The sequence below is a fragment of the Haemorhous mexicanus genome, chromosome 13, assembly GCF_027477595.1.
Source record: "Haemorhous mexicanus isolate bHaeMex1 chromosome 13, bHaeMex1.pri, whole genome shotgun sequence".
In the NCBI taxonomy this organism is placed as follows: domain Eukaryota; kingdom Metazoa; phylum Chordata; class Aves; order Passeriformes; family Fringillidae; genus Haemorhous; species Haemorhous mexicanus.
In genome coordinates, this window is record NC_082353.1 from 14,565,630 (window position 1) to 14,587,997 (window position 22,368).

General features: G+C 49.5%; 2 protein-coding genes across 3 annotated transcripts; one reads left to right on the top strand and one right to left on the bottom strand.

The window, feature by feature from the left end:
* Positions 1–3,870: 3,870 nt before the first annotated feature.
* Positions 3,871–14,579, bottom strand: WDR93 (WD repeat domain 93). Its single transcript, XM_059858524.1, has 15 exons — positions 14,316–14,579; positions 13,436–13,631; positions 12,748–12,812; positions 12,439–12,517; positions 11,461–11,588; positions 9,844–9,931; positions 9,122–9,299; positions 8,852–8,919; positions 8,267–8,353; positions 7,817–7,948; positions 7,098–7,323; positions 6,400–6,459; positions 5,581–5,756; positions 5,253–5,454; positions 3,871–4,141 (listed from the first exon to the last, which is right to left on the bottom strand). The coding sequence occupies exons 1-15, from the start codon at positions 14,577–14,579 to the stop codon at positions 4,030–4,032; spliced, it is 2,061 nt and encodes a 686-aa protein (XP_059714507.1). The 3' UTR covers positions 3,871–4,029.
* PEX11A (peroxisomal biogenesis factor 11 alpha) lies at positions 14,534–20,620 on the top strand. Of its 2 annotated transcripts, none has more exons than XM_059858525.1 (3): positions 14,534–14,673; positions 15,971–16,086; positions 17,567–20,620. In XM_059858525.1, exons 1-3 carry the CDS (start codon positions 14,534–14,536, stop codon positions 18,130–18,132), a joined length of 822 nt encoding a protein of 273 aa, XP_059714508.1. In that variant the 3' UTR covers positions 18,133–20,620. The 2 variants fall into 2 exon arrangements, with proteins under 2 accessions (XP_059714508.1, XP_059714509.1); XM_059858526.1 differs by lacking the exon at positions 14,534–14,673 and adding an exon at positions 15,360–15,475.
* Positions 20,621–22,368: the final 1,748 nt, after the last annotated feature.

Genomic DNA, 22,368 nt, shown 5'->3' on the forward strand with positions numbered 1-22,368 from the left:
TTAACAACTGTGACAACTGACCACAGGCTGTGCTGGCGTCAGCGATGGGCAGTTCAGAATTAGGATGATGGATGTTTTTAAATGATGGCTGCATTTCAGAAAGGAATTAATTCAGAAGCATCCTTCATTTAGTGTTTACCCTGTATTACTGTGCTATATTATCCCATAATTGGTTGTTAGGTCAGGATTGCAACCTAGCAGGTTCCTCTTCCTTGCCTAATTAGCGCATATTCCTCATTGCTCAGTGCAGGACTTGTTGTTTTCCCCCTACACATCTGCTTTTCCTAAGAACACCCCCCTCAACACAAATTTATTCCCTCTCCCTCTGACAACCCAGCCCTTCACGTGCAGAAGAGCTGCTGTTTCCCCAAGAAGGGTGACCTGAAGCTTCTAACAAAACGAGCTGTTTAGTCTGACGAGCTTGAGGCAGTGGAAGTGTTTCAAACTTGGCAGCACAGCCACTTCACTACTCAGACACTGTACATTTCCCTCCTGTCTGATCTGCAGCCCTGCAGTGACATGAGTCATTCTCCTTCCCCTTCTCTTAAACCATGGACTTTCCTGGGGCTGAGCCAGCACGTGGCCTTGCACAGAGGTGTGCCACGTGAACACCCGGCTCCTGCCAGGACAAGTCCCCCCCTACAGCACAGCCAGTCTGCTCTCCACACCCCAGGCCCAGCACTTGGCTTGGGGAGGGTGTGAGTTCCTCAGAGCACAAGCACTGTCTGCCCTGAGCTGCATGGAGTGCCTGTAAATCCACCGGCCAAGAGCCAAAACACAGCATCACCCTCGTCACCGTGCAAATCTCTTATCTCTCCAGCACCCACAGCTAAGCTCAGCCAACCTCATCCTGTATCTTGGCCTCAAAAACATGGCTCGTTTCTCACCCCAGCCAATTGTCCTGCTCTTGCAAAATCTGGTATCAAGGCCAGCAGAACCTGGCTCCCCATGTGAGACCACATGTGAATATGCACAAGGTCCTAGACAGATCAGCACAGGAGGCACTGTACACCACAGGGACAAACTGGAAGGGTTTGCAGAAGCCCAGAATTAAACCAGACTTAGATGCCTGGCACAATGCATTAGGGAAGATTAAAAGAGTGGATCTGCATGGCTTGGCTGAACAGCACAATCCAACAGCAATTGCCTGGGCTCAAAGGATGATGAAAAACTGCACCCTGGTACAGAGAACTGGCATTAGAGGTAATGAGGCAACACTAGTTTGGACAATGAGAGCTATTTCAGAAATTAGCAATGGGATGCAGTACATAGTTTACCTATATCTAGACACAAATTAATAGAGCAGGGGGGCAGCTTGACCTTCCCTTGCTTCTTCCAGAGCAAACCAAACAATTGCTGGGACTGTCCTGCCCCAGGTACCACTGCATGTCTCATAGTGTCTTGCAGGGACTTTATTTCTCCCAGGTAGGACACAGAGGTCTTTGCTTCTTCCTTCTCAGAATGGCTTCAGGTTTATGTGCTGAGACACTACAGGATATGTGGATTGTTGCATTAAAATTGGCAACACAGGCAATAAGGAGTGCATTTCCCAGAGCACACAGCACTTCAGCTCTTCCGAGGACCACACTCTTTCAACAGACACAGACCTGGCTTACCCAAACAGCCCAAACTTTTGCTGGCCCCAGGAGCAGGGGAATCAGATCAGATCAACCTCTCATTTCCCCTGCCTTCACAGCACAAGCCAGTATGCAAAGAAGTAAGATGACATTTGGCTTCTTGCAGAGAGCAGCAGATGATTTAGCGAGATTAAACGACAGCCCCGTCTCCCTTCTCGCACAGAGAAACCATCTCCGCCCGGCTGGGCAGGGACCTGTCTCTGCTGGAATGATGCTGCTCGAGCGCCTCTCTGTGGATCTGAGCTCCTCCTCCTCCTCCTCCCTTAAAGCCTTCTCTAGCCACCAACTGATCTTTTAACTGTCTTTTACTTTTTTAAAATACAGAGCCAAATTGCTCCTATTATACCATGAGCACCTCTGAGTTCACTGAACTTGGCACTGAGCTAGGAGCTGGCCTAGCCAGAATTCACAATTTCATCTTTTGATGGTGAGATACACACATATGATACTACTCAAGGCCTTTCTATAGTTTCCAGCAGCAGAACAGCTGAAATTGGAACAGACCTGCAGCTGCCTAGGGCTCACAGAGTGACCAGGAGTGAAAGCGTGGCTGCCAGGGGCATTGTGTTTGAAGGAGCAATCGGGTGCCTGTGCTTGCCTCCAGAACATTCTGTGGAGCTCAGCACAGAGCTCCATCACTAACTCACATGTCAACACACTGAGCATGCCAATTTTTCTGTATCCCTCAAAGAGGCAGGAAACAAATGGTCCCCTGCTGAAATCATGAGTTAAAACAAAGGCTCTTCATCAGCCTCCTGCAGCTGCTTGTTGTTTTCCTTTCTCTGTGGAGCCTGCCAGCTCCTCGTTATCTTGGCCATGATTAGAATCTTAGAGCAAATTCTAACTGCAAACAAACAAGTACGTCTTGAGAGGAATACACACAAACTGGTGGATGCTCAGTAAATCTAACTGTCCAGCAGATCCTGTCCTGCCTCTTCTGATGCCAGGCAAGCCCTGCTCCTCTTCTGGATGAAAAGCAGATGGGGTAGGATTAATGGCACAGATCCCCAGGCCCTTTATATTTGCACAAATATCAAGAACTAGACCCAGTGCTGCTCAGGGGGCCATGTATTTGTTGTGCTGGCTTTCTGCAGCATGGGAAGCAATGTAGGAATAGGAATTCCTGCCCTGAGTAACCCCCAATGCCTGGCTATGGCAGAAGGCCTGTTGTTTCTGGAAGTACCATAGAAATGAAATAATTAAGCTCTATGGCCACCACAGCAAGAACAGAAGGAAGGATCAAGGAGTGCTCCTTGCTCACTTCAGTGCTGACCCAGGTGGCTGGGTCTAAACAGGCACTGAGGGTGGTGTGGGCTCACCCACCCAGCTTTGCACCGAGGCAGATGGCAAGAGCTCACACAGCCCAGTCCCAATATCCCTAACAATCAGATGAGCACTGAAGCTGTAATCTGTGGCAGATGGAAAATGACAGCACAAAAGCTTTTACTACAGGCCTCAGAGCCTTCACAAAGGTAGCAAATAGGAAGGTTTAATTCAAATAGCTTGTCCTTCTCCAGAGCAAAGGCAGGCATCTGAGACTGTGAAACAAATGGAATGCTTCTCCCTTTTCCTATCTCCCCAACAGACTGGCTGACTTCATTTCCAGAGGATGAGCTGAAACCTCTCATCAAAACAGCCCAAAACAAGACAACTTTCTATGAAAAACTGATATGGGACTTTGGCATGGGAGTGTCTACACAGCACAGTCTGTGCTGAATCCCTGGCACCCTGCATTGGTGCTCTCCTGAACCTTTGTGGGAGGCACCAGAGGAGGCACCAGGGGGAAAAACAAGTCCCCTGTGCACACGGACTGGAGCTGTTCCTGGGAGATTTGTCAGATTTTTTGTGGGTTAGGCAGTCATCCCAGAAGCATGATCAGTTGTAAAAAGACTGAAGCTTTTTCATGGGCCTTCCAGGCTGCAATTCCTAAGTAGTCTTATCCCAAAACTGCCTGCTTTGAAGCCAAGAGAAACAACTGCAGAACATCCTATGTCAGGCCTGTCACACTCTGCAGTGTCACTGCTGCTTAGCACTGCTATGCTTTGAGGGAAGACACCTCCACAGCCAATTTGCTGCCTCCTTTGAAAGGACAAGGTTTCTGGTTAAGCACAAGGATGCTGATGGCTGCCCATCTGGGTAGGAACAGAAAATAAGATCCGCTGGTGAGCTCCAGCAACACAAGCACAGAAAATCAGAGGCTGACAAAATGCCAATTCTATGAAGAGCAAGAGACTTTCAGTGGAGGAAAGGCTTTATTAAGGTGCACCCTATTATTGTAACATACCAGATTGCTCTGATGCTCCAGGTCTCTGGGAGAGAGATGATTGCTATAGTGAGTCTATCAAAATGTCAGTACTGGATCACGAGCCTGGCCCTCAGGATGCAAGGCTGGCTACTGCTTCTTCTCTCCCTTCACTTTCTGTCTCTCATTGTCCATGGCAGATGCCCGTGCCTGCAGACAATCCCAGTATTCCTGCTTCTCCATTTCCAGCAGTACCTGCTCCCTAAAATGGTGGGGAAAGTGTGGTTAAAACAAAAACAGTCCCTGACATTCCCCCAGTGCTCAGACAACATCCTCGGGGCCACCGGGGCTCACTACCAATTAAGCAGCTCTACTTCCTGTGTCCAGAAATCTCAGTGACTCCCTCATGCCAATCAATACTCAAGTTCACTGCTCCTGACAGCAAGGACCTCTGAATTTCTGTTGTCTCCAGATCTCTGTAGGCACAGGTCCCACTGCAGTTGTATTTGCACTGCTCTGGCTTCAGCTCTCAGTTCCCAGGGAGCAAGAGATCCCTGGAGGTGGTGACCCCCCAGTTTTGTGGTATAAGGCAGACAAGAGTCTCCTCTCCAGCGTTTTGAGAAGGAGGGACAGAACTTCTGGCTGGTAGCATAGGATGGAACTTTTCTGCACTTAACTAGCCAGACAAGTCCACAGGATTCACCCTGGAGACAGGGAATTAGGGAAGGCTACCAGGTAATAAATATCTGCTATAAGGTCGCAGCACCCACCTGTTTTGTTTCGAATTGGAAAATTAAAGCATAGTGAAAAGAAGCTACAAAATACTGTCACGGATCTAGCTCCAGGTTCCCGACAGAATTCGAGGCAGAGGAGCCCAAAAAGAGATGTCACAGTGCCATCTAATGACGGCGGAACGTCATTAGATGGCACTGGAGCGATGCTCCAGCCCCGAGGCTGCCGGGGACCTGCTCCAACCGAGGAACCCCCAACACAAACCACTCAAACATCGCATGGACCCGGGAATGAGGGGTCGAGAGAGGCACAAAGAGATCCCAGCTCTGCCTGGCTGTGGGGTCTAAAGGAGGATGCAAACACGTGAGGATCATACTTCCTGGCAAGCCTGCACAAACTGTGCTGCACAAAAACACGTCAGAATTTGCATCCTGACTTACAGCTGAAGCTGTTCTAGCAAGGACAGAAGGGAGAGGAGGAAGGGTTCTGGGTGGCTGTGAGGAATCCAGCTGCCTGAACACCAACCCTTCTCAGACACAAATCTCTCACAGCACACAGAACAACCCAGAAGCTCCAGGGTGAGGCCTTGCATGAACTCAGCAGCACCACAGCTGACAATAATGCAGGTAAGGTGCACTTACCTCTCAGGCAGGAAGCGAAACCTATCACGTAAAAAAATGTTACATCTGTCAATCCACTGCAGTTCCTGAATGGGTTTGAGATGCAAATCTGGTTTCTTTGGGAAAGCCTCCTTCAGTGGGTAGGAGTTGAAGTCAAAAAGGAAGATGGTGCTGTGAGTGGCTTTGTTCTGGAAAAATTCATCTACATGCTGGTGCTCATCTCCTAGACAGAGACAAGAACAGTGAGCTACTGCATCAGGAGTCACCCAACAAGAGCAATCAAGGAGCAGTGCAGAGCTGAATGTACCCAGTGATGGTGTACCTATGACCACCCTGAGGTGTCACCCACCTCGCAGCAGCAAGCAGCAGTTGACACTATCCACTGTGAACACTGGCTGCCAGGCAGGTGCTACAGCATGAGAAGGTGGGGTGCAGAAGCAGTAAACAGTCTGTGATGTGTCAGTGTTCATCAGGGACACTGTGCCATCCCAGCAGAAGATCAGGACCTGAAGCAGCAACATTGACAAGTAGGTGGAAAACAAGTGAAAGCCATTTTCAGTAAAGGACTTGAGATGACATCCAGGACTTCACATCCCCAAAAATGACAGAGACGAAGAACAGCCCTTGCAGGGAACTTGGACTGAAACTGCTGGAGGTTTGGATTGGAAAAGGGCAACAGGGCACATTAGAAATGAGGTAGAGCCAGCCTTCTGCATGGTTGCTATGGTGAGAGGCTATTAGTCCTTTCCTCCCCACACCTGCAAACTTTCTGAGGCCACTTGTAAGGTCTGGCTGGATTTGTGTTTGTACCTTCCTCCGCAGGATGCCCTTTCATTTTTGACCCTGATGCCTGAGGCTTCATAGCTGAACTCCCACCTTCACCTGTCCATGTGCACCTCAGAGGCCAGTTAGAGGGCACAAGTGCAAGGGGATACTGAGTAAGATCGTAGAAGAGAAATCCTTTGAGCACTACCAGCTACACACAGACCTGTAACTGGCGCAGGGAGTCTTCACACCAAAAATATGTGGGGGAAAAGATGTGAGGATCTGATTGCCCTGCTCATTATCTTCTGAGCACCCAGTCACTGTCCTTGCTGGAAACAAGATCCCAGCACAGCTGGACATGAGTTCCCACCCAGAGTGAAGAGAGCTGGCAGTAACACTCACTGCACTGGGGAAGGCCAGGACAGGCATCACTGCACTGACAGTAAGATTTGGATTTTCAGGCCTGTAAGAGAGACACAGGTTTATGCTGCTGTTGCATGTACCTGGCACGTACTGAGAGGGTGTGATAATGACAGTGGCTTTGTGGCACCCTGGCTGGCAAATAGTCCCAGCCAGGCCCCTTCCTTATAGAGACAAAGCCTGTCTCCTCCTGGGCAGGAGCCCCTGAGGCCCATCCCTGTGCAAACCTGCCTGGGAACTACATTGGAAATACAAATCCCTGCCTGCCAGGGAGGCATGAACCCAGAGTCTTCAGAGCAGGGGGATAAGTGAACACAAAAATGATAGAAAGGTGGCAATAAATGTTTACTCTGACTTCTAGGGGGATGGTATTCTGTTAAGGGCAGAGGAGGGAAGAAAAAATTTCCCTGGGTATCCAGCAGAGACATAAATAGTTCAGTATCAGCCCTGGAGCTGTGCTAGAAGTATTTGTGTTCTGGTGCACAGAAGAACTCAGAAACACCCCTAATTCTGGCAAACCATTGAATTCTAGCACTGGCCAAACCACACTTGCTGCTGACAGCAGCATGGCAGAGCCACCTGGTAAAAACAGCAGGAAGTTCTCTACTCCACAGAAATCTGGGGCTCCCTGTTAGACTGGATCACTATAGCCATGGCTTCCTTGGCTGGAGTCTACCTCACCTGTCTGCCAGGAGTGTGATGCTGGACTTCCCAGCCTTGGGTGCTCTCACCAAATAGAAAGAGCTGTCTGTGCAGAGCACTAGAAGCTGTATGATGGGATAGACAGGATCTGCACCATGATAGACAGGATCTGTACCACATGTCTCATCACTGGCAGAACCATACAGAAAGTGGATGCTACGGATGAAACGTTCCTCTAGAATGGCAGTCACAGACAGTGGGTATCCTGAGGAAGGAGGAAAAAAAAGGAACTGGTCATTTTTTCCAAGCAAAGCTCAGTTTGGAATGTGGCCCACTCAGAGGGAGACCAAGCAGATGGCAGAAGAAGGTTCTTGTGCCAGGAGAGTCCCTGCATCATGGCAGGATGACACTAGCACTGATGGCAGCCTGAACTGTGGTGCCACAACAGTCTCAAAAGTGACCTTAGAGTGCAGTGGCAAAGCAGTGACTGTCACTGTCTCTCTCAGGGCAAGACTGATCAGTCCTTGCTGCAGCAGTTCCAGCCCCTGCATTGCCCTGCATGGGGATGGTTCTGCTGGGGCCAGGGCAGTCCTGCTGGCCAAGCATCCAGTAGATGACTGAAACCAAACTATTTTCAGATTTCCTTGTAAACTCACCACCAGCCCTTTATTCACACTAAGTCTGAGCTTCAAACTCCTAGGCAAAGGTGCAATTTATCCACAGTGATCCCAATACACAGTCCCAAAGGGCAAGCTCACCTAGGTGCTTATCCCAAATAGTTATTGTTGCATCTTCACCTGCCAGTGCCAGGTACCTGGAGCAGGAACTGACAGCTGAGCATGCAATTGGAGCTGCACATGGCCACACGACATCAGGTTTCAGATCAGAACCTAAACAGAATGGCATGAAGAGAGACAAGTGTAAGAAGGTGCAGGACACTCTCTCACATAGTACTAGCATCCATTTTCCCCATCAAACATGCACCATCCTGCTGCCTCCTGCCAGAGTGGCTTCACTAAAAACACTGCCAGTCTGTGCAACACAGAGCCCCACAGTCCAAATGCCAGCCTAACCCACAAGATATGAGTCAGCTTTCCTGCCAATTCCTCATTTCCCTGAATCATGAAGACCTGGCAGAGTGAGAGCCCCTGGCCAGAGAACACTCCCACTCCCCTCAGAGGGCTCTGCTAGAGAAAGCAAAACTTTACCTGCTTTGTCCTTGAGTGAAGGGGTGAGCAAGTACAAGCAGAAATTGTGGTTTCCATCCCAGTGCACACCAATGCCAACTGGAATATCTGTACAGAGAAGGGGATGGCAAAAAGAGAAGAAGACTGGGGACAAAGAAAGGAACAATCCAGGACACCAAAACACCATTAGAAAGCTCTCATTAGAGCTTTCATGCTACTCCTGATAGAAATTCTGCTCACACAGAAACTAAACCAGAACAACCTCTCCTTTTGTTGGTTTTTGGTTGGTTTGTTTTTTGGTTTTTTTTTAATCTTGACTATCTGCATCTTTTTTCATTTCTTGGGAGGTTGGGGGGTTGTTTTGATTTGGGGTTTTTTTCAGGGGGGAGGTTGTGGAATTTGTTTAAAATATGAAGATAAGTTTTTTTTACTCCATGCCAGTAACTGACTTATAAGTCTTAGGGCTGACAGTTTTACCCAGATTTACATCCTTGGAGATGGAACTTAGAGTGGATGCAAGCCAGACCCACTGAGCTCTCACTGAAGCTCAATGTCATGCAGTGACTGTGCTCCACAGATTAACAGCTTTTTGTCCATTTGGATTACCTGGCTCTACTTCCTTTTCTGGTCCCATCAGGATCCGGCTAGGAAGGAGGAAATGAAAGGTAGCATATCTGAAAAAAAGGAAGAAATATATGTAAAAGAAAGGCTTTGATAAAGAGACAGCACTATGACAAGACCTGGAATGGCTCCAGCCCCCTGCCCTGAAGCCTTGGCATGAAGGAAGCAAAACTAAGACAGAGGCTTCCATCCACACAGCCCAGTGCCCTGTGTGGATGACTCATGGACTGAATCCTGGCTGGTGCTGCCACTCACCTGGGGATCTCCTCCTTGGTCACACCCTCAGCCTCCAGATACTCCTGGTAAGTGCTACAGAAGATTGCTTCCTGCAGCTCCCACTGGGAATCCTTGATTAGGTGGTTGTACCCCAAGCCAAGCATGCTGCCATCATCCACTTCCTTCAAGGCATCCAAAGGGCCTTTAAAACTAGTGCCTGGGTTGGGAACACAAAGGGAAAAGGCACAGCCCTGGGGAAGCACAAACCATGAAGCAAACACCATGGAGGCATGGTCTTGAAGCAGAAAACACTTTATCTTGTGTGGGACTTTCCATACCACAAGTTCATTTTCAGGATTTGAATGCAGGGATTAGGGCAAGACTTCCGAGGAGCCCACTCACCTTGCCCCTCTGTGGCATTTTCCAACATAAAGCCTGCCCCCTCCCCATCCTTGGCATTCCTCTGTAATTCCAGGACTCAGAGTGATGAACTAGGAGTGCTGCTAGATCTAGGAAGCAGCCTCCTCCCTCTCCCATGACATCCACTCTGAGACACTCCAAAGTACTTTGTGCTGGCAAGGGTGACATGTGAGAGGGTCTGGGAGGAAGCAACCCCCACTACAGGGTTACATGTAACTGGACAGACAGGTCAGGAAAGGACCAGGGATCGTGTTACTGAGACTTTCTGGCCTGTTCTGTATTTATGGGGGCCATGCTGCCTTTGCCCCCTGAACCAGGCTGCACATACAGACAGTCCTGACCTGTGATGGGTTTGGGTGGCCTTACTGTCAGCAGCAGCTCTGGGGGATCCAGCTTTACATCATCTTGGATTGCAGGCTCAGGAAGCTCCTGCAACACAAAAGTGCCCCCCTGAGAACTGTGGTGTGTGCTACACTGATGAGTATTCACCTGTTCATGGGAATCAAGTGCTTCCTAAAGAATTTAGGAAAAGCTTCTTTGTGTATGCAAAGGATGGCTGGCATTGCCTGGGAGATACTGGGTTTGGGCTCATTCTTCAGGCCAAAACACAGAGGCTTCAGGGCATCACTACTTTCCCAACCACATTACAAGGATGTCCTGCCAAGACTCCTGTCTTTGTGCCATCTTTCAGTTATTCCTGTTGCAGCACAGGCCTGTGTAAGTCACAGCAATGCTCAGAAAATAAATGGAAAAAAACGAAAAAAAAACAAACAAAAAAAAAAAAATAGAAGCAGGACTAAAGGTTGAAGGGTGTCTCCTGAAAGAGAGAACCAGATTTTACTTCACAGAGCCCAAGAGTGCAGGAGGGCTGGGGCTCCTCCTCACATATATATTCAGGCTGGGAGCAGAAAATTGCAGCAGGGGGCCAACACCAGTGTGTGCCCACCACCATCACCCCACATACATTCACATTGGGCTAAACAGAAAAGGTCTGGCTTAATAATCAGCCAGTCTGAGAAGGAAGGGGCAGGAACTTGGATAGTTTGCACAGAACTAGCAAAGAGAGAGTGCTTGAGTGTTTGTTTTTGGCTTCACTAAGTTAAGCAGGGTGTTTGCCCTGAGGACAAGGCTGAGAGCAGTTCCCTCTTAAATGTCCAGGAAAGTCTTTGCTGAAGGAAGAGGAAAGAGGAAAGAGTTGGCTGCTATGACAGAGGGTTAGCTCAAGGTGCTGGGAAGGAGGTGTCTGTGTGCTGAGAGGTGAAATCCTGCAGAGTGAAAGTGATAAAGGGGAGGGCTAAGCACTGACTGAGCATGTAAAATTCCCCATGGCAGCTCAGGACAGTCCTTTAGGCCAGTGTCCATCTCTGCAGAGCTGTCTCCATGCAGCTCCTCAGTTTTCTGCCAAAGAACAGAGCTGACTGTGGCTAGTGCACACAGGCAGAGACTCTGCCCTGCTCAGGTGGGTGAGGCTGTGACCCCACCAGGCTTTTCTTGTATGGAATCTAAAACACAAACTCTGCTTCAGGGCCAGACTCCCAAACAAGAGGCATCCTGCCTGATTCCCTCTTCTCCTTCCCCCAGTAACACAAGGGAGAAGCCCTGTGGGAATGCCCTTGCACAGGGCCCCCTCAGATGGAGCAATACTGCTGAGAAATGAGCTGCCAGTTTCAGGGAGGGGCAGCAGGAACACGAACCCTGGGACCAGGGGAATCTCTTTGGAAAGCCTGTCTTGGGAGAGTAAACATGTCCCAGTAGCACAAAGGCCTTATGAAATGTGGGATGGGCAGCTGCAGCAGCTGCAGACACACACACACACACACACACCACCCCCTTGGGCCAACACAGGGTTCAGGCTGTGCCTTGCTGTCACTGTCTGCAGCAGCAAGGCCTGGGGGAAGAGCTGTGGGCAAAAAGGTCTAAGAAAAAACAGCCCAGAGGGAGATGGAACTGTTTTGTACCACAGATGAGCAGCTCGACCTCCTCTCACTGCAAGCCAGCTCTTCTGCATCTCCTGCTTTCTCTTCCATCTCTGTCAGCCAGGAATCCTTAGGCAATTGGTAGATCTCCAGCCAAGCTTTTGTGCTGTCTGCATTGGGAAACCATGTTAAGCAACTGGAAATGAGGAGGAAAGGTCTTTCAGGCAAGCAGCCTCTGTTATCTTTTATCCTTATAAAAAGATTTGTGTATTTTCTGAAATATAAAATCTTTGTGAACTCCATGCAACCCACCTCTCCTCTCACTTAAGGCTTGACATGCTTGATTGAGACTGACATCTCAGCCTCCAGCTCAATCCTCAAGGTCCCACACCCATCAAAGAAATTCCATTAAGCTACTCAGTCAAGAACCTGACTTGTAGCCTCTGAGTAATACAGTAGAAAGTAGAAAGTGAGGCATGGTCTCACATTAGTTCTCTGCTTCATGTCTCATTCTCAGCATGTGTGCAGACAGATCCCACCAAATACAGGTCCAGAAAACCTGCCTGCCATGGATTCAGCAGCCATGAAACAGAAGAACATGGTAACAAGGAGCTTCTTGTAGTGTTTTTAGAGGCTCTCAGTGCTCTCTGGCCTGTATCTGCAGAGAAAATTCTTCAGGTCTACATTTTTCCAGTGTAAAAGTGAGCCATAGGAAAGCAGAGGAAGAACTCAGTGTGGTACTTCTGGAGAGAGGGAAACCTGCTTTCAGTGAGCCTCCTGGGAGCTGGGGACTGCACTGACCAGCTCCAGACAGCTGACTTTGGGATCAGCCCTGGTGCACAGCGAGCGTTTTGGAAGGGACAGGGAGTGGCAAGGGCTGCTCTTTAAGCTGGAGGAGGAACTGAGAGGATTAAAAAAGGATCCCTGGGTACCCAGACCACTTGCAGCACTCTAAAAACATTGCTGCTGCCCTGTGTTGGAACGCAAGAGTCTCCAAACACAGCATGCTCCTGCACTTGCCTTGCAGCAGGATTCCTGCATAATCACCTCCTCGGGACAGCACCACCTCCACACACGGGCTTCGCTGGCTGATGTCCTCCTGCCAGGGAAAAACAGGCTGATCAAAGCCACATCACTGATTCAGAGAGCTCCACGGCCTCACACAGTTCTCAGCAGGCTGAAGGCCAGCCAGACTGTTGGAAGAACAAAAGTAAATATTGGGCAGCAGTCTTGGAGCACTACTGCCTATGAATAAATTTCTGAGGGCAACTGGTACTCCTCATGATTGATTGCTTCCCAGCCTGTCCATGGAATTAGCTCAGCACTTACCACTTCATTCAGGGTTTTAATGAGCAGGAAGCTTTCCTTGTGAAAGCAGAGGAGCCAGGCAAGCCCTGAAATAGAAATAGAGAAGCAGCAGGAGGAGGGAGAGAAAAGTGAATGAATGTTAGCCATGCTCTTGGGAGATGGCTGTTACAACATGTGCAGGAGAGTGAGCAGGATTACATTACTTCCTGGGCCCAAGGAACAGTATCCCACTGTTTCCAGCACTAAACTTTTGCTGGCTTCCTTATGCAAGCACCAGTAAACCTTTGGTTGTGCACAGAGATGGATAAGCCAGTCTGAAAAGCACCTCCACCAGAACTGACAGCTTTCAGATTCACCAACACACTCGTGCAGGTGCAGGGGCAGCTCACAGGTCATACCGAGCAAGAGTTCTTTCTGCCCAGCCCAAGATGCTCCTAAACTTTACTGTGCTTCAGTCTCAGCTCTGCACCTGCCTCTGCTGTGCCCCAAAGGCCACCAAAGCCACAGCCCTGCTAATCACAAGGCCCTAGGGCCACTCTGCCACCCTGCAATCTGATAGCTGTCCAACGCCCTCTCTGCAGCGCTTTCTAGGAAACCTCTCAGCCACCCTACTGCTGCTCCTGATCCAGCACTGCTCTGTAGCACTGCCAGCTCAGCTCCGGAGCACAGCTCATCCCCAGCTGGGGCAGGAAACCCCCGGCACACTGACCCATTTCATCCACAGCAAGCAGGACGTGGCACTCGCTCCCCAGAGCCGAGGCATGGATGGCACAGATCTCTGTCTTGGCTGCATCCCAAGCACAGACATCCCTGAAGTCACACCTGTTGAAGGCAGCCAGACCCACGGACAGACCCACAAAGACGTATTTTCCAGACACTGCAAGGCAATTGGCTCTTTCAGTTACCTACCAAAAAAGGGAAAAGATGAGTGTACCCAACTGCATTCTCATCAGCCATGCTAAGGATACATTCCTGGCCTTTTCACCAGAAAATGCTGATTTATTCTACAAGGGAAACCTTTTGACACATTCTTTCCCCACAAGAGCAAGGGAGGGTCTCTCATCTCTGTCACAGAGATTGGTCTGTGTTAGGAATGAGAAAATTTTCTCCCATCTTTCCCCTTCCCACAAACAGAAGGGGCTTTAAAGGCCAAGAACTCAGGAGCATTCAGCCCTCCCATTCCAGTGCAGAGCTGTGATGAGATGCTGAACTCCCCCAGGCAATCACAGAACAACAGAGTGTCCTCCTGGACACCCCCACATACTCATGGGGAAGGCAGCAGCACTGTCATTCTGCTCCCATTGGAGTATTCAGCAGAGCTCACAGAGCTGAGCTTGCCCACTTGTGTGCCACTGACTAATCACCTTCTCCCCAGCAAACAAGGGTGGAGCCAGCCTGGGAAGCAGAAGGTGAATTTAGTGTTTAATACCTAGAGAGGTGTGATGGTTGGGTGGGAAGCAGAACCTGTCAGACAAGCTGAGAAGCTGCAGGCTTTTAAACTGAGCCAGTGAGATGGTGGTGCATTCTGGGGAAGTTCATGGGCAGAAGAATGACAGGATCTGCTGTGGTGGTTAATGCTGGCTCTGTACCTGGAATTCAGCTGTAGGAAAGCATTTTATGGGCTGGACCTTTCGTTTTTGTGCTTCTCGGAGCATCTCCCTTTTTTCAATGATTTCCACAGCATTCTCAAAAACCTGCATCACCAGTTTGTGGATCATCCTGAAGGGCTGTGGCAGCATATCACGCTCTCGATCGGGATCCAGCAGAAAGAAATTTTCCTCCTCTTCCTTTGGCCAGTCCTTTCCAGATGGTGGGGGAATCTCCAGGGGATGCTTCCGGCTATTCACTGCCATGGTTCTCCCTTTGCAGATGCAAAACTCACCACGGATGCAGGAACCACCCTGGATGCAGAAGAACAAAGTGTCCTTCAATACTTTCTTTCATGAGGTAATGGGGGAAAATTAGATTAATGATGTCTAAGGGGGTTTCCTTTCTGTATTGATAGCCAGAGCAACCCTGCTCTGCGCAGCTCAATTCTCCTTGTATCACCTCTGTTTCCCGAGGGTTTTGTCCTGCTCTGGGGGTCTCAGCCAAACAGGGATTTGCAGGCTGCCCACAGGTAAAGAGAGCCCAAAACCTTTGTCACAAGCCTGTGTAAGAATTATGGCAAAGCATTCAAAGATATCCAAAACTATTATCTTGTTCTTCGTTAATTACCCAGGACTTATTCAGCCTGGGTAAAATCCCAACGATTAACTTTGAGAGCAGGTGCCCTCACTGGGAGTTTTATACACTTCATTTCCAAGACAACGGGTGCTTTCGAGCTCCAGCTCCGCGGCGGGGCCATGGGCACACGGGCGCACCCCGCCGCCGTCACCCCTCACAGCGGCCTGACCTCGGAGCGGGACCGGGGGCCGAGGGGCTGTGCCGGGGCCGAGGGGCAGTGCCGGGCTCCTTCTGTTTCCCGGGAGGATCCGCCGCAGGTCAGCCGGCGGCTCCGGGGCGGGGGAAGCCTTTAGGGGTGACACCGCCGCTGCTCCGTTGTTGACGGTTGCCGTGGTAACGGCCCCTCGGTGTCGCAGCCCGGCCGGGAACGCGGCGCGCAGCGGAGCGTTCCGCGGCGGGGCGGGGCCCGGGCGCGGCGGGGCGGAGCGGCCGCGGTCCCCGCGCTGTTCCCGCCGTGCCGCCGAGCCATGGAGGGCTTCGTGGACTTCACCAACCGCTGCCAGGGCCGCGACCAGCTCTTCCGGTGAGTGTAGGGGCAGGCGTCCTCCCCGGGAGCCCCGGCACAGAGGCAGGGCCCGTCAGCGGCCCCGCGGCCGTGCCCGTCCCGCCCGGCCCCGCCGCGGGCCCGGGCACCTCCCGCCCTGCCCGAGAATGGTGCCGGAGCCTCCTCCGCCGTGCCCAGCGACAGGACGAGGAGCAGTGGCCGTCAACTAAAGCACAAGTTTTTGTTTTACTCCTCCTCAGCGTGAGGAGGAACTTCAGTACGTTGCGGGTGGCGGAGCGCTGAGCCGCTGCCCAGGGAGGTGCTGGAGTCTCCCTGCCTGGGGACATCCCAAACCCACCCGGACACGTTCCGTGTCACCCGCTCCAGGGGATCCTGTCTTGACAGTGGGGTTGTACTGCGATGTCTCCTTCCCTGACAGTTCTGAGCCTGTGGAATAAACCTGTCCTGCTGCTGCCATCCTGTGATAGTCCATGTCTCACCTGTGTCCCCCTCTCCTCGTTTTTTCCCTTCCAGAGCCACTCAGTTCACATGCATGTTGCTTAGCTATTTAATAGAGAATAAAGCCGATAAAAAGAAGCTGGTAATGAAACTCAAGCAGTTGGAATCTAGCATGAGCTCTGGCCGGAAAAGTAAGTACCTGGTGTCTAGAGGGATAAGAACTTCTTCACTTGCTCCTTCCAGTAAAACAGCTCCTGGCCCTGTGTTTCCTGTAGTTAACCTACCTTGAGCCACAAAACTTCTTTTAGTACATTTACAAAACTGCCAATAGACCTTATCCCTGCCATGGCTTGCCAGGTTAAGTAGGGCTAAATAGACTTTTTTTACTTCCTCAGCCTCCTCTTCAGTTAGACAATTGGAATTACTGCTGGAAGGATGAGAGGAATATGTTAACAGTCAACTGTTGCTGTAAGGGGCAAGCTGTCACCTCTGTTCAAGGACAGACCAGGGTTATGAGGCAAGGCTGGCTCACTGTGTGCTCATTAGTCCTTCCAGCTGATGGGTTGAGACAGCCCAGTGCTGAAAGATCATCATCCCACAAAATCACCTCTGAAGGACCATCCTTCAATATGGCTTTTATATCCTACTTAACAAATTAATCTCTTTAGCGCTTCTACCCTGCTAAACGACATACCCTTCCATGCTTACACCCTGACCATTTGCATCACTCCCTTCTGTGTCACGGTTGCATCCACGATGATTACACTGTTACTATGTGTGTATCACTTGTTTTCAGCTTGATCTTGCACCCACTTGTCAATTGCTCAATCCTGGAACAACTGCAACACATCAGACAAATATTCTAGTCTATCATAATGCCATGGATTTGTTTATTATTCCATTAGCTTCAGAGTTCTGGTAATTTCCAGTGGGGAGGCCAGTTGGTCTATCAGCATAGCCATAATTCTCATGCTTCTGCTAAATAAATCCCTAATAGACACCAGGCCTAAATAGAGGGCTCTTGTAGTGCCACCATGCTTGGGTGCTGCAGCATCTGTCACTGTGACAAGGCAGCAGGGTGTAAAAAGTGTTTTGAATAATATTGTGTTAACATTCAGGGGCCAAAACCCAAACGGTGCAGCAGGTGGAATCAGGTTGGCCATATGTTTAGTTTAAATGGAATAGAGTGTTCCACACGGTCTGCAGGGAGCTACATGTGCCTCTGGCAGATTCATGGCTGAGGAGGGACTTTGGTCCCTGTGCTCAGCACGTGAATCACCGGCTTTCACAGGCACAGAGGTAACCTGTATCTCATGGCTGCAGTAGGATTAATGCAGTAACATCTTCTGTCCACAAAGTGAGGTAAAATGTACAGCTGAAATTAGAGGCTCTGTTTGTGTTCTTTATTTGCTGGCACTGACTCCTGCAGAGCTGAGGGTGATATTGGTCCAGAGGGCCCCCAGGTGCAAGAACGGAGTGGCAAGAGAGGCTGTTGACCAAACGTGTGTGTATGTCCTGGGCTGGTGATGTTTACACAGAACTGAGATGTTTACACCCCTTTCCTCACTAATTCTAGCAAGTGCTCAAGCATACAAACGCCCAAAGCCCTCCAAAAGTACACGCGGACCGTGGCAGGCCGGGCCGTGCTAACCTGTGTGGGCTTTCTTGCAGTGTTCAGGCTGGGCAATATGGTGCACGCCTTGGTGGCAGCCAGGAGAGCTGCAGAGCTGCCAGAGGTGGTTCCTCGCCTGTGCCTCACGGCCTCCCACCTGAGCCGGGCCCTGTACTTCGTGTGCGACGCCGTGCTGTGGCTCCGCAGCGTCGGGCTCCAGCCGCACGTCGACAAACCCAAGTGGCACACCTGGGCTACCAAGTGCTACTACTGCTCCCTGCTGATGAATCTGGCCAGGGACTGGTATGAGATCTCCTGGAGGCTGGAACAAGCTGCGCTGGAAGAAATGACAAAGGAGAATTCCGTCTGGCAGAAACACGGCGAGGGGCTAAACGGTGTGAAGAGCGATGGTTTGCACAGTTTTCTCTGCCAGCTCTTTCAGATACTGAAAAGGAATCCTCCTTTGCTGCTGGACTTGGTGAAGAACCTCTGTGATCTCTCAGGCCCTTTGGATACGCTGGGAATCTACAAGACCAACCCAGGAGTGATTGGTTTCTGTGGCATCCTCTCCTCCCTGGTGGGGATCCTCACATTAGCAAGCCCACATCTGAAGCTGAAACAGTGACATAAAAGGAGCTGCATAGTATGAGGCTGCAGCTTTGATCCTCTGACAGATTTTTATCTTCATATAGCACTTTCGAATGGACGTGTCTTAAAATAATCTCAAGATTAATTTTGTCCTCTGAAGAAGTGAATATATTTCCTTCCCTGTGCCTTTGCAGTTGAGTTTAGTGCCATGACACACTCACTGATGGGGTGGAGAGAGGAAAAGGCCAAGTAATATCTCACAAACAGAAAGAGGACTTGGAACTTGGCTGCTAGATAAGAAAATATTCCTTTATTTTAATACAGGGTTGTGAAATAACTGCATAGGCAACTGTAATAGGTACATGATTCATGACTACACTAATCATGTTTACACTGGAAAGTTTCAATTCATTAATCCAAGGTCCCTGCAGTCAGATTGTCTAGAGTGGGCTAAGGCAGGTTAGGAGCTGCAGTTAGAGCAGCCTGAAGTCAGGGATGAGTGTTCTGATGGGTTTGGGTTGATGGATGCTGTGTCCTGCAGGCACTGAGCACACTGTGGTGCTACCTGGAAATGGTCTCTGTGGTGTGTGCACTGGTGGTGCTGGAGCTGCAGTCTAGTGTGTGCCAACTCCTGTCCCAAGAAATCTGCACTTTCTTTGTTTCCTTTGATACTGTGAGCCAGGGACTGCTGGCCAGTGACTCTGACTGCTCCAGCAAGCCACAGCTGAAGGCTTTGGTGCAGGACAACATATTAACTCCCAAACCCCTGTAATTGCAAGCACAATTATTTTCCTTTAATGATATTGAGATAAGGAGCTTGTTTTTCTCTTTAAATTTACATGAAAATTTCCAGTGTAATAAGGAGTTTGGAACATGCAGTTAAGGAGAGAAGCCTGGCTCAGAGCTCGTTGAGTCACAAAAACTGCAAGGACATGTTTCTAGTTGTGTAAGCTCCAGGAGGGGAGAGAATAGAGTTTGATAACATCAGAATCCCATGTGGAAGAAGGCTTTTTACTGGATTTGGGCATTCATGGTTTAGACTTTCCTATCTGGTGCTCCCTCTCCTCCCTGCTCATGACCACATGATTGCTTGTGTGTTCCTTCTCTGGCTGAATGGGTTCAACCATTTGAAAATGCCTCATTTTGTTGCCCTGCAACTGTGTTATTGTTTATCACTGACCTCACTGGCAGTGATGGCTGGCGGTGTAACTGGGTTAAAGGAGAAATGCTGTGTCCAGCTCTCTGGCATGGCATGCAGTTTTTGCTGCTCCTGACTTTGCAGAGTACCAGTTTGACACCATCTGAGACAAATTGCACATTATACAGGAGATAAATGTAACTTTTTTGTTCATCAGAGTTAGGCCTGTGTGTTCTGCTGCTTCCTGGTGTAAGTCCTTGTTTAATCTGTCAAGGAGATGTGAACAGACTAACCTGGACCAAGGTTCTCTCTTATTATTTTTGATGCTATCTAAAACCAGAAAATTAAAAGGTGTGGGTCTCCTTTATTAAAAGGCAAAGGATGTGGAATTAAGTAGGCAGGTGAGGCAGTGCTCCAGTTTACCTGAAGTTGTGGTTGGGCTTGGAATTACTTCCAGTTTGAATGTGAAGTGATAGCCTGCCAATGAAGTGTTTGAAAAGAAGAAGGTTCCTGGGCAGGATAATTGTGTTTGAAGACCAGATGTGGCCTTCAGGAGCTCTTCTTTTCAATATGGAAATGAGTAGCACTAGAAGTAGAAGCATACTGGCAGTTCAGGCCAAAATGGAGCATTGTGTGTGGGATATAGGCTATATTGTAGGCTTCCTCTCCTTTATAACAATGGATTTTTTTTTGTTTCTTTCTCCATTTGTCTTTCATCTCCTGGCAATGTGGAAGCCATCCCTACCTTAGTCAGAGTTGATCATTACCCCTGGAAGAAAGGAAGAGGAGTCTTGATCATCTGACAGCAGAGGTTTGACCAGCTTTTGTCTACAACATTCCATCTTATTGCTAAAAATTTGTTTTCAGTCCCACTCAGGGGAGCTTTCAGATGCAAAATACTTCACAAAATGCTTCCACTGGTTTGCCAGCTGCTTTCTCTTTCTCTCTTACACTTTTCAGGGAAAACCATTGATAGAGCCCAATCTCCCTCCCTGTACCCTGCAGGCAAACACTGTGCAAAGCCCTGAGCCAGGCTTTGATGTTTCTCCCCTAGGGCCTGGTGTGGATTAGCTTGTACAGCCTTACTGAGGGAAATGGGGGTGAGTTTTCAGCCTGTCCCAGCCCTGCCTGTCCCATTCTCCATGATGTAGGCTGGAACACACAGGAGTACCTCTGTTTACTGGATGTAAACACTAATATTTGCCTTCTGCTCGCCAGCTGGAGGCTGGTGATTTAAGGTACCTTAACATAATGTGACTGAAGCTATAGGATTGTGATCATATGGAGAAAATCCTTTTAGTGCCTTTTTTTTGTATCTGTTTCTAATACAGCAGTTGGAGTAAGAACAAGATGTTTGAACATAAGCAATAAACTGTGATGAGTGTGACACTGTGTCTGTGTATCACTTGGAAGGTGGTGTAAAGAGATGCTGAAGGAGGGTGAATTCCTCCCATCTCTGAATTTTATGAAGGGTGACACTTTTAAAGAGACATTGCCTGTGAGTGGGTTCTAGAGCTTTCCTTTTGCAGTACCCAATTGACAGCTAGATTCATCCAGCTAATTTAGAATCACAATTTCAGCTGCAAAAACATTGGGAAATACGTGAGTATCAGGTAAAACTGCATCCTTAGAGTGCCCTGAAACAAGGAGGTGTTTTGGGAATTGCCACCAGCTGCCTTTGGGTGAAAGGGACAGGGGCACCTGCATTTCAGTATCTCATTCATTTGGATGGTCAGGGAAAAAAGGGACATCTCGGGCAGAGGTGGCAAGGGATGGAGCCAGGATAAACATTAAACTGAGCTCACTGTTAGCTCCTACCCCCTGCAGTGAGAGTCTTGCAAACTTGGAAGCTCCCAAATGTCAGCTCCTGAACAATGTATAAAGCACGGCATTCAGGGGTGCTTTAGCAAGAGTTTCCTTCTGGATTAGTGGTCTCATACACATTTTGTAATGGAAACAGTAGGAGAGTGGCCTTTTTCTCTTCTGCTTACAGACAAGGCCTTCCTAACATTAACTCTCTGCTTGGCATGACATTTCAAGGAATATGTGAGCCATTGGGGATTCCCAGGTGAGCATCAAGAGCAGGCAAAGGTTAAAAACCAGCATCTCCAGGGAGATACCAAATAAACCAGTTCTGTAGAGGAAGTGTCACTAGGGGAGGGTGTGAGTAGTCTTCCAAGTGTCTAAAAGCTTTTCTGCCTAGAGCAAGGCAATAAATTGGCCTCCAGATCCAGGAGATTATATTTTTATATTGCCACAAAGAATTAAATCACACCTTTTTTTGAACTGAAAGTAAAATAAAAATCTAAATAGCTTGCCTTGGAGGGCATCCTTAAAAAGAAACTGGGCAGACATCTATCAGCAGTGGTTATGGGGTTGCTGATCCTGCATGGAAATGAAGCAGATACTTCTCCAGCCCCTTCCCAGACCAAAGTACAAAGGTGCCTTGCAGGGCTTTGGGGATCTGGCTCATCCCCTCACCTTGGTATACTACTGAGTATGGAGCAGACTGCAGAGACCAGGCTGTGAAACTGCTTCCCTGCACCCTGTGGATCTGGGAGCTCTAAACATTGCCTGCAGGAGCACAGGAGTGTTTCTGGTGCTGGAGTGGTGGGGCAGGGAGGCCGTGGTACCTTTACCCTGCAGAGCCAGGGCTGGCACGGCCTTTGTCCCAGAGGAAGGGGAGGGGATGAGCACAGGCGTTAGTAGGGCAAAGGCTGTGTTGGCTCCTGACTCCAGCCAAGGCAGGGAGGAGGTTGCTGTGCCCTCTGCACTTTCAGCCATGCCAGCAGGGCTGGAAAAATCTCAGTGCCAAGAGAGCAAACTTTCAAGCAGGCTGGTGCTCTTTGTCCCCCTGTCTCAAGGGCAGTGGCTGACCCCAGCACCAGCTGGAAGCAGCCCAGCACATTCATGTGCCTCTGTACCCAGCCAGCAAGGCAGGCACAGCCCCGGGCTGGGAGCAAACTCTGGGCTCTTTGGGAAGCAAAGGGGGCATTTTCTTTCCATCTGTGGCTTTCCCTTACTCCAGGGAAGCCTCCCACCCCCACATAGGAGCAGTGCAGCCACAAGCAGGGAGCCATGGAGCCATGTTGGGTGCTCACCTGCATGTGCTGAATGGGAGTGCTGGGCAGGTGT

Bases quoted from the DNA above. Each gene is read 5' to 3' on its own strand.
- PEX11A (XM_059858525.1), top strand. From the start codon at position 14,534: ATGGTGGGGGAATCTCCAGGGGATGCTTCCGGCTATTCACTGCCATGG. The intron at 14,674-15,970 runs GTAATGGGGGAA...TTTCCCTTCCAG, and splicing joins TCAATACTTTCTTTCATGAG to AGCCACTCAGTTCACATGCA. The intron at 16,087-17,566 runs GTAAGTACCTGG...GCTTTCTTGCAG, and splicing joins CATGAGCTCTGGCCGGAAAA to TGTTCAGGCTGGGCAATATG.
- WDR93 (XM_059858524.1), bottom strand. From the start codon at position 14,579: ATGGCAGTGAATAGCCGGAAGCATCCCCTGGAGATTCCCCCACCATCT. The intron at 12,518-12,747 runs GTAAGTGCTGAG...TTTCCCTGGCAG, and splicing joins TTAAAACCCTGAATGAAGTG to GAGGACATCAGCCAGCGAAG. The intron at 4,142-5,252 runs GTAAGTGCACCT...CCACCATTTTAG, and splicing joins TTTCGCTTCCTGCCTGAGAG to GGAGCAGGTACTGCTGGAAA.